At 37.7% G+C, this 10,974-nt stretch overlaps 1 protein-coding gene across 1 annotated transcript in view; it reads right to left on the bottom strand.

Annotated features, from left to right (window-relative positions):
- Positions 1 to 3,085: 3,085 nt before the first annotated feature.
- The window catches only part of HSDL2 (hydroxysteroid dehydrogenase like 2), a 40,942-nt gene continuing 33,053 nt past the window's right edge, over positions 3,086 to 10,974 (bottom strand). Inside the window, exons 7-9 of the mRNA XM_012641144.1 lie at positions 10,647 to 10,793; positions 7,139 to 7,267; positions 3,086 to 3,400 (exon numbers count right to left, since the gene is read on the bottom strand). Of these exons, the coding sequence (XP_012496598.1) occupies positions 3,288 to 3,400; positions 7,139 to 7,267; positions 10,647 to 10,793 (389 nt within the window). The 3' untranslated portion in view covers positions 3,086 to 3,287. The remainder of the gene's footprint in view (positions 3,401 to 7,138; positions 7,268 to 10,646; positions 10,794 to 10,974) is intronic.

The raw sequence follows: 10,974 nt of genomic DNA, 5'->3' as shown, positions 1-10,974 counted from the left end.
TAATGGACAGCAATGGGGTTAACACAAAGGTTTAATCTACCCACAGTTGGATGGACCAGAGGAACCTATTGTTGGTCCGCTAACATGACAGGACCTCAAATCAGTCACCTGTATTTACTCCAGTTTGGAAAAACTTAAAAAGCTGGAAGGCAGAGATTATAATGAGCAACCTAGCTAACAATTGCTTAGGGCAATAATCAGGCAGGTCAATCACGAAAAGGGAAAGGGTCCCTTGGCTCAACCCACCTGCTGGAATGGGTATAATTAGCAAGTTCATGTTTTTAGTGACCAGAACCCAGAATCTCTGCCTAACAATATTTTCCATTTTTAATTTTCCCAAACATTGGAGACTGTCAAAGAACAAAATGTAAATAAACTGAATTTTAAAGATCTAATTGTCTTATTAGCAATTCATGAATCAGGCAGCATCCAGCTTACAAAATAGACAGGAGCCCCACAAGGTGTGGCAGAATGGTCAGCTTTTGTAAAGCAGTATTGGCAGAACAAGGAAACAACACAGTGCAAAATACAGATGGGCCAGGTGCAGTGGCTCATGCCTGTAATCCTAGCACTTTGGGAGGCCAACGCAGGAGGACTGCTTGAAGTCAGGAGTGTGAGACCAGCCTGAGCAAGGGTCAAAAATAGAAAAAATTAGCCAGGCGTGGTGACACGTGCCTGTAGGCCCAGCTACTCAGGATGCTGAGGCAGGAGGATCACTTGGAGCCCAGGAGTTTGGGGTTACAGTGAACTATGATGATGCCACTGCACTCTACCCAGGGCAATAGAGTGAGACTCTTGTCTCAGGAAAAAAAAAAAGAAAAGAAAAGAAAAAAAAAGAGGATTGGTTAATATCAGGTTACTTTCCCTGTATGGATTAAACAGCAAGAGAGGGCCTCCTTATCATGCTGGCTCAGGTTGACTGGGCCCACTCTTTATTTATTTATTTTTTGAGAGACAGAGTCTTGCTCTGTTGCCCAGGCTGGAGTAAAGTGGTGTGCTTATAGCTCACTGCAACCTTGAAACCCTAGGCTCAAGCAATCCTCCTGCCTCAGACTACTAAATAGCTGGGACTACAGGTATGCACCACCATGTCTAGCTAGTTTTTTTTTATTTTTTGTAGGGACAGGGTCTTGCTATGTTGCCCAGGCTAGCCTCAAACTTCTAGCCTCAAGCAATCATCCGTCTTCAGCCTCCTAAAGTGCTGGGATTACAGATGTGAACCTCGACATGGTGATGTCCAGCCATGGGCTTCTTTTGATTGGTTGCTGTGAATCTGACTTTTTGAAAACTGGTCTGTTTTTAAGTTCACTTTGATTACTTGGACTCTGTTCTGGTTTAGTCTGGTCTGTTAAGGCATAATGCAGTAGCTCAGTCCAAAACAATGGCCTCTCATAAATTTCATTTAACAAGAGCATTTGGAAAATGCAGAGACAGGAGATAAGTCTTTAGAAAATTTCAGTAGAAAAGGAGCCTGCTGGCAACATCTGAACAGGGTCCTCATGTAGCTGGAATGACTGGGAGCTGCCAAGGGAGTTGAGGTTGCGCCCCAAAGTCAATTAGCTAGGCTTCATGGAGGAAGAGGTGAGATCTTCATGTTTCATTCGCGGTCAGTGTATCGGGAGGCTTTTGTTCAGTAAGATTTGTTAATTTTGGCTTTGGGTTAGTCCTTTCCCGTCTCTGATCCTGTTTCCTCATTTGTAAAATACAGATTAAAATGCTCCTAACATTGCAATTCTGAGAAATGACAGAATTAGCTAAATTGCTTGATAGCACAATAATCTTAAAGAACGGAAGATGAGAAGTAAAAGAGTTACACTGAGCAAGTTTTTTTTGTTTTGTTTTGTTGTTTTGTTTTTTGAGACACAGTCTTGCTCTATAGCCCGAGCTAGAGTGCAGTGGAGTCATCATAGCTCACTGCAACCTCCTACTCCTGGTCTAGAGTGATCCTGGCTCAGCCTCCCAAGTAGCTGGCACAACACATGGGCGCTACCACCACACTTGGCTAATTTTTCTATTTTTTGTAGATACTGGGTCTTGCTCTTGCAGGCTGGTCTCGAACTCCTGGCCTCAAGCAATCCTCCTGCTTGGCCTCCCAAAGAGCTAGGATTATAGGCGAGAGCTACCGCATCCAGCAGTATTTTTAACTGATGGAAGTTAAAGGTAAGGGCTTTTTTTAAAATTTAGTTCCTCCCTCCCCCCAAACCATTGTATTAGTTTGCTAAGGTTGCCAAACAAAATACCACAGACGGGGTAGCTTAACAATAGAAATTTATTCCTCACCATTCTGGAGATTATAAATCCAAGATCAAGGTGTCGGATTTTGTTTCTTCCAAGGCCTCTCTCCCTGGCTTACAGATGGCCACCACCTCACTGTGTCCTCTCGTGGTCTTTCCTCTATGCACACATCCCTGGTGTCTCTTCCTGTATCCAAACTTCCTCTTCTTATAAGGATATCAGATTGGATTAGAGCCCATCCTTGTGGTAATCGTGGCCTGTTTCCAAATACAGTCACATTCTAAGGTAATGGGGTTTAGGATCTCAACAAACGAATTAGGGGGTACACGATTCAGTCCATACCAACCGCCTATTCTAAGGTTCTCATTTCAAAATGAATGCTGGCCAAGTGCACACTTCTGGGGAGAAAATTATTTTATTTTAGGATTTTTTTTGCATAGTTTTAAATAGGATACATGCTCCCATTAGCTGAATTACATTAATAATATTTTCCTATAGATAACAATACCTGGAAAGCTAGTTAACAAAATAAAAAACTTTTTGTTTCATTTAGTCTTCATAAGTAGTATTAAGTAGATCATATGATTTTTGTGAAATGCACTGTAGAAGATTTTCTTTAAAATAAGATTTAAAAAGCCAAAACGTGATTAAGATTTTCATTAATATAGAATCTCAAACTAAAAATTTTAAAACAGACTAGGTTCACTTTACATGAGAAGATGCTTTGAAAAGAGTGACTTTTATTGCTTGAGCCTGATTGGTTGCTCATAATACTTTTCCTGACGGAAGATAGTAAATTAGATGTAAGGCTCAGTGAGGAAAACCCTCAAAATATAAAAAACATACTGTCTTAGAATTCCATTTAATGAAGCTTATGTTTGTTAGCCAACTGTTTTGATTACAATTTCAAGTCTTATAGAAATTCTATTTTTTCCAGCACAAACATGCATATCCTTATAATACAAGAGGGAAGAAAACAAACATTAGATTTTAACTGTTGAGCTTTTTTACTTATTGAGCATAGCAGTCGACATATTTTATTTTCTTTTCCTTCACAGTTTGGAGCTCATCTGATTCATTAGCTTCTCCAATTTGATTGCTAGGGCCATGTTTCCTTTAATCTTCAATTTTCCTGACATGAATGCCATTGTTGGTTTTAGTTTCCCTAAAATGAGAAAATGAGAGAGGGAAAAGCAACCATTAGTGCCCTTAGGGATATACTGCTTCAAGCACATGCATTATAAAAAGGATCTCCTTGAGTTCTATAAATCTCAGAGGCATACACATTTCTATTACAGATTTTTATATCAGTGTTTTGGGAATCCCGGTTCCTAGATTTAGATGTTAACAATATCCTATAAGAGATAACATAAAAACAACAATCAGCAAAAGATTATAGCAAGTCTTTTTACACTAAAAAGATTTTTATACACTAAAGGATACATGGCTCTCAAATGAATTCTGGTAAACAAATACTATCTATTTTAGTTAATTTTCCAATCTGTTAACGTTCATTAAACTTTTAACATTTCAAGTTTAAACTAAAAAAAATCCAACAGTGTAAATGAATGAAAAATGCTTAAGAAATGATCATTAAAAGTATACCATATGGACACAAAAGTATGTGTTAGCATTATTTTAACCACAGAAATGCCAGGGTATAAAAAAGTTGAGCATTAAAATAGAATTGTAGCTAAGAGCAACACATAATAAATATGAACTCCATGGAGAGAGGAATTTGTCAGGTGTGTCTGACTTTCACTTATGATTTTCTGTCTTACATTTATGCTTTTTTATACATAGGTCATATCTCCTAGAAGGTACAATGTGTCTGGAGTATTAGTAACCACCCTCTCTGCCCTGGGCAACAGAGACCCTGTCTCAAAAAAAAAAAAAAAGCAATCAAACACATGAAAAGATGTTCAACATCATTAATCATTAAGGAAACACAATGAGATAATGAGATACCTTTACATATCCACTAGAATGACTATTATAAAAAAGATAATAATAAGTATTGGTGAGGATATAGAGAAACTAGAACCTTAATACATTGCTGATGGGAATGTAAAAATGGTGCAGCCACTGCAGCAAACAGTTGGATAGTTTCTTTAAACGTTAAATATCAACTTAGCATATGACCCAGCAATTCCACTTTTAGGAATTTATCTAAGAGAAATGAAAACACAGAAATACATGTATGAGAGTGTTCTTTGCAGCAAAATTCATAAGAGTCAAAAACTTAAAATAATCCAAGTATCTATCAGCTGGTGACTACATAAACAGTATGTGGTATGTCCATACAATGGAATGCTATTCAGCAATAAAAAGGAACGGAACCACTGATGCCATCTACAACATACAGACGAATGAGTCTCAAAAGCCTTACACTAAGTGAAAGAAGCCAGATGCAAAAGACTATATACTGTTTGATTCCATTTATATGAAATGTTCGGAAATAACAAATCTATGGAGACAGAAAGCAAATTAGTGTTTGGCTGGTGGGAGAGTCGGGGGTGGAAATAGGATCGACTGCAAAGAGACAATAGAGAATTTTTTGGTGTGATGAAAATGTTCTCAAACTGGATTGTAGTGATAGTTGTGCAGCTGTAAATTTACTAAAAACCACTAAATTTAGTAAATTTAGTAAAGTTACTAAAAAAATTTACTTGTAATGGTAGATGTTACTATATATAAATTGTAACTCGACAATACTGTTTTAAAGAGTTTAAAAAACAGCTATTATATACACATATATATTCATAGATATATATTTATAGATATATATGTATATACAGTAAAACAGCTATTATATATATACATACATATATATGTGTAAAAAACTATATATATCCCTCCTCAGGTAAAGTAATCTTGCTCAATTTATTTTATTTCTATCATATTGCTTTACCATATAGTGGCCTCTACTGGCCAAAAGGAGAGATTTGATTATTTTTGGTTACTAATTGCTTTAAGTTTTTATATTTATAATGTAGCCACCATATACATTCGGTATAGAAATGGCTACAGTTTCTTAAAAGAGAATTGTTAGGATATAAAGTCTAAATTGTGCCCATTTAAAGGAAAGCAGATGGGATAAACAGTAAGAATGACAGGACATAAGAGTAGAAGCAAACTCACTTGCTCCCAATCTAAACCACAGCTATAAAATACACCTCATAACAATAACTTAGGTTTAAAAAGAATTATTCATACAGCTGGCTGACCTCCTCCAGTCAATCCAAGAGCACATTCATAGAAAGATATAAATGGAGAACCCATTATTTCAAGTTTATGCTACATAAGTAAAATGTAAATTAAAGAAAGAAGTCACTTGATTTTTTTTTCACCTTTGTAAGGCAGAATAACATAATAGTTAAGGGCATGAGCTTTGGAGTTAGCTTGGAGTCAAATCCATTTTGACTCCATTTACTCACTATCTGATCTTGAGTTTATTATTTAATTCATCAAAGTCTCAGTCTCTACTGCTATAAAATGGAGAAAATATTTTATCTGCAAGGACTGTTAGAAGTATTGCTTAACCCATAGCAGTCACACAATAAATATTACACATGATGACTATTATTTCAATTTAGAAGTTGACAATAAATTTTTATTTTAAATAGTCCTTAATTTCAAAAATATATATAAGATTCAGATTTACCAAACATTTATTGAGCATGTATTAAGAGTGTCCAAAGCACTGTGTTTAAGTTCCATGAAGAAATAAATAGTAGTTAAAACACTAAGTAAACAAACTATTAAAAGCATTAGAGAGATAACTATTCATTAACATTGCAAGATGTTATAATGTACTAAGAGAAAAAGATCAGCAAACAGTAGTAATGTTATGATCCCGTTTTTATAGGCACACATGTATATGTATGTGCATTCACACACACACACACACACACACACACACAAATATATGATGCCAAACCAAATTAACTGATGGCCATCTTTCAGTGGTGTGATAAAAAATTTTCTTTTTTTTTTCTTAAGTATATTTTCTGCAATAATTTTTCTATGATAAACATTTAACACTACTACAAAAAAGGGGAAATTTTAAAGAAACCTTGATCATTAGTACATCATATACAGATTGGGTCAGACAGAATGTAGGCCATTAGCATCCCGGATTAGAATTGGAAAGCAAGACTTAGAGGGCACAGAATATACTGTGATCCTGTTTATAAAGAGTAAAACAGAACGAAATGTGAATAACATTTATAATTCATTGCATGAAAGACTCTTTGGAGCAGAATGTTCTGATGCTTTAGTTTAAAGTGCTGCTTCTAATTTTTTAGATTTTGTGTTATCTGGAGTAGTGTTCTAAGAGTAGAAAATAGAGAAAATTGCCCTTAAAAATTTTCTGGCACAGTTAGAGGTAAATGGGCAGAATAGAAAATCATGCAAAAGGTTCTCTAAGTCAGGGACTTCACAGAAAGCAGGGTCACTGGGCCATGGCAGAGGACCGGTATCTGTTTCCTGTTACAACAGCGGGCAAGGCTAAAGCATGATCTTACTGTAATTTGGCGAGTTGATATTAGGTTTAGTGCCTCCAGTGACCATGGCATTATTGGAAACATGATATCTTAGTCCAGCTAATATAATTAGGCCCACATAGGAGTCCCTTTGAATTATCTCTCTGTTCCCAACATGATATTGGCTTCTCAGTCATGCTAAAAGGAAATTCCCCATTTGGTGGGTGAGGTAGAAGGGTCAGTACAGTCAACAGTAAGAATAGCCTTCCCTAAACTAAGTGTTCCTCAGCATAAATAGCTGCTATGATTCCACTGCTGCAAACATTTATGAGTCTTGATTATTTGGAAAGAGATAAAGTAAAATGTTGGAGTTAAATTTTCCTTGAACAACAGGTAAACTAATAAAATTAAAACCTCACCTGAAAACATTTTTACAAAATCATCCGTAGACATGCTCATCACCACATCTGCCCGATCAGAAGGCTCTCCATGTCCGGCATTCCCACCCTTGCTTTTCAGATCAAGAAACCATGTGCCACCATCTTCACCTATATGGAGATAAAGACTGAAATAAATGCCAAAGAAGCCCTATTCTTAAAGTGAATAATAACTACCATTAGAATAATCTAAGAAAATGCTCTTTCTCAGGTTAAAATCCCCAGACCTCTATCAATCAAATTCAGCAAATATTTATTAAACACTTATTATGTTCCAGGTATTCTGCTAGGCTCTAAAGACTCTTCAATAAACAAGAAAGACATGGTTCTCACAAAAGAGGAAGTGGAGGGTGATGTGGGAGCATATTATTAATAATAAAGGATCAGAGTACCCAGAGTGGTGAAATTCATAAAGACAGAAAGTAGAAAGTGGTTACTAGGGACTGGGGGAGGGGAAATGAGGAGTTAGTGTTTAATGGGTACAGAGTTTCCATTGGGATGATGAAAAAGTTCTGGAGATGGATGGTGGTGATGGTTGAACAACAATGGGAATTCACTTAAAGCTACTGAACTGTACACTTAGAAATGGTTAAAATGACAAATTTTATGTTCTGTATCTTTTACCACAATAAAAAACTAAATTCACAAAAAAGTCAGGAAAGCCCAGTTGAAGCTGAGACTTGAAGTTAAGTAAGAATTAGCTAGATGGACAGGGGAAAGGGAAAATGGGAACAGTTATGTGCAAAAAGGCCAGAATCAAGAGTGTAGCAAGTGTCAGGAACTGAAAAAAATACAGTAGGACTGGAAGACAGAAAGGGGATGGGAGTGGCATCAGATGAGCTTGTGAGGCCATCCAGGTATAGAGCACAGTGAGCTACACTCCCTGCAGTGTAGATAACATAGTGGAGCGGGATCAAGAGGATGCATAAATGTAATAAGGATGGTGCTGGGGTAGTTTGGGAGCTTAAGGATGTGTGCCTGGATCAGGTTCGTGGCAGTGGGATGGAGAAAAGTGGGCACATCTGCAAAGAATTTCAAGGCAGAACCACAGACTAGGTAACTGAGTATGAAGAATAAAAGGTGGGGGTGGGTACACAGGAATGATTTGCTGGTTTTGGGCTTGGGAAACTGGGTAAACATAGGTATTTTTGTTTGTTTGTTTGTTTTTATTTTTGTTTTGTTACTCAGAGGTGACTACTGAAAAACAGCAGATTTAATGGGTGGTGGCAAAAGCAGGTGTTGGGAATGGTGAGTTGTTTGGACATTTTCAGATTGAGGTATCTTGGTGATAGTCAAGGAGAAATGTCAAATGAAGTCTGGCTGAGCTAGACACAGAGACACATAATTAATCAGTTCATATGGTCATTGAACCCATGTTGAGTGGTTAGGGCCTCCCAGAGAAAGTCTGTGGAGTGTCGAGAGTGCTAAGACAGTGACCTGAAGCACATCATTTAAGGGAAGAATAGAGGAGAAGCATCCAGCAAAGGAGAAGGACAAGGCGTGATCGCAGGCAGAGAAAGAAAGCAAGGAGGCTATTATGGAGGACCAAAGAAAGGAGCATTTCCAAAAGAAAGAAGTGGTCAACAGCATCAAATGCTGCAGAGTGGTCACAAAGGAGGAATGACAAATGCCCAGTAGTGACATGGAAGTCACCAAGGACCTTGGTGAAAGCAAATTTGGTGGAATGGAGAAAAATGATACCCAGGCAGAGTGTGTTCAGGAGATTGAGTTGTAGGTGAAAGTAAGTTTGGCTCTGGAAGGAGAAAAAAGGGTGTGTGTGCTTGTTATTATAGTTAGGTTCTGTTTTAAAGACAGAAAAGACTTGAGAACATGAAAATGCCATTGGTAGGGAGGCTGCCAGATGAACAGGTTGACAAGAAGGCAGAATTAACAGCACAGAGCTCCTGAGAAGGCCAAGGGAAACAAGGTCGAGAACTTTGTTTCAAAGTGTGATCAATTTGTGGACTGCAATACTGTCATCGCCTGTCTGAAATGCAGAATCTCAGCCCCTACTCTAGACCCTGCTGAATCAGATTCTGCATCTTAGGAAGATCCCAGGTACTCAGTACAGACATTAGAGCTTGGGATTCTCTGATCCAGAACTGAGCTCCATTCTACTGGGAGGGAAGGAAGAGAGGGTGGTGCCTATAACGGTTGATTTCATATCTGATGGCAGGAAACCGCAGCAATTTCTATCTGTAGGTTTCTATTATCTCTATCAAAGAGGAACTGGGATTATCTGCTGGCACTGGCAGGAAGGGGGTGAAGGGATAAATGGGAGATTTTAGGAACACTGAGAAAGTTTAAAGTGGTGACTGGAAAATGAGGCAGTAAGCAGACCACAAAAACATAGAATTCTGAGGTGCTGCTTAGACCCCAGTCAAAGAGGGACAATAGTGAATTTCTATGGGTATAATCTACCAGGTGGTGTGATTTTTTTTTTTCTTTTCTTCCCGAAAAACTCAGCAGCCTGGATTCAACTGTGAGCCAGCCAGATAGTTTGATTCACCTAGGACTAGGTTTTTGACAGGTGATGACATAAGCACAAGGGGTCCAGTAAGTTTAGGACACAGGCAAGAGAGTGATTAAAGCAATGGGCCATGGATTCTAAGGATAACAAGGAAGTGAAAACAGGAAGGCAAGATGGATCACGACAAAGCAGAGGGAATGAGTTATAAAAAATGTTTGTGTATAACAGGGCTCAGGTAGCTAGTTTTTTTATAATACAAATTTATTATTTTTCTTTGTGTGTATGTTTTAAGAGTCAGAGATCTCGCTATGTTGCCCAGGCTTATCTCAAACTCCTGGGCTCAAGCGATCAGCAATCCTCCCACCTCAGCCTCCAGAGTAGCTAGGACTATAGGTGTGCGCCACCATGTCCAGCCAGTTTTCTAAAATTATTTTTTTTAGGGATAGGGTCTTGCTATGTTGTCCAGGCTGATCTCAAACTCCTGGCCTCAAGTGATCCTCTTGCCTCAACCTACCAAAGTGCTGGAATTACAGGTGTGAGCCACTGTGCTCCACCCAGCTGCTAGTTCTTAAACTATTATTAATATGTGTTAATTTCATATAGAGAAGAAAAATTTTAAGAGGTCTTAAAAAACTGACTACGTTTGGACTGACTTGAGTAATCTCAAAAAGATAAAAATGGCAAGGTGCCCATGGTTGATAAATTACTGCATCATACTACCTGTCATGATCCATATGCCCCTCTAAGTAGGATTTTCTCTCAACTAAATATGCCAAGGAGTTATTTAACACTGGAAATATTTGTAATGAAATTGTATTTTACATGTGTCCAAATGCACTGATCTTAACTTAAAAATACAAATCAATAGTTATTTGTTATTCTTAAATGTCAACATTCAAGAGTGACGGTCCTGGACACAGCCAACTATCCAGGTGATCACTTACTGGAGGCTGATTTTGTTCCAAAGGAAACATCCTGCTTTGTTTCATAAAAGCCCAGCCTACCAGATATGATCCTTACCTGAGAGTTCAAATAGATAGATTGCTTGAGTGGCTTTAACAACATCATCACTGAGAGAGTCTTTAATAATTTTAAATGTTTCTTCCACAGCTCCAGAACGTTTTGGTTGTGGCTGCAGCTTTTCTTCTTTGACTTCTGGAACAGCACCTGTAAAATATTATTCATGTACATGGACTTAAAGCTTTGGCATTGTAAGGTCACACACAGAATTAATTAATTAGCAGGATAGACTTGCTACCAATTAGACCTATTAGATCAAAATTACTTTAAATGCATTAAGTTGTACCTATTTGGTAATATGTATCAGGAGCCTTATAAATATCCTTTC

This window comes from Propithecus coquereli, unplaced genomic scaffold (genome assembly GCF_000956105.1).
Source record: "Propithecus coquereli isolate 6110/MARCELLA unplaced genomic scaffold, Pcoq_1.0 Scaffold163, whole genome shotgun sequence".
Lineage (NCBI taxonomy): Eukaryota > Metazoa > Chordata > Mammalia > Primates > Indriidae > Propithecus > Propithecus coquereli.
The sequence above is the reverse complement of the archived record's forward strand: the minus strand, read 5'-3'. Positions and strand labels throughout refer to the sequence as shown.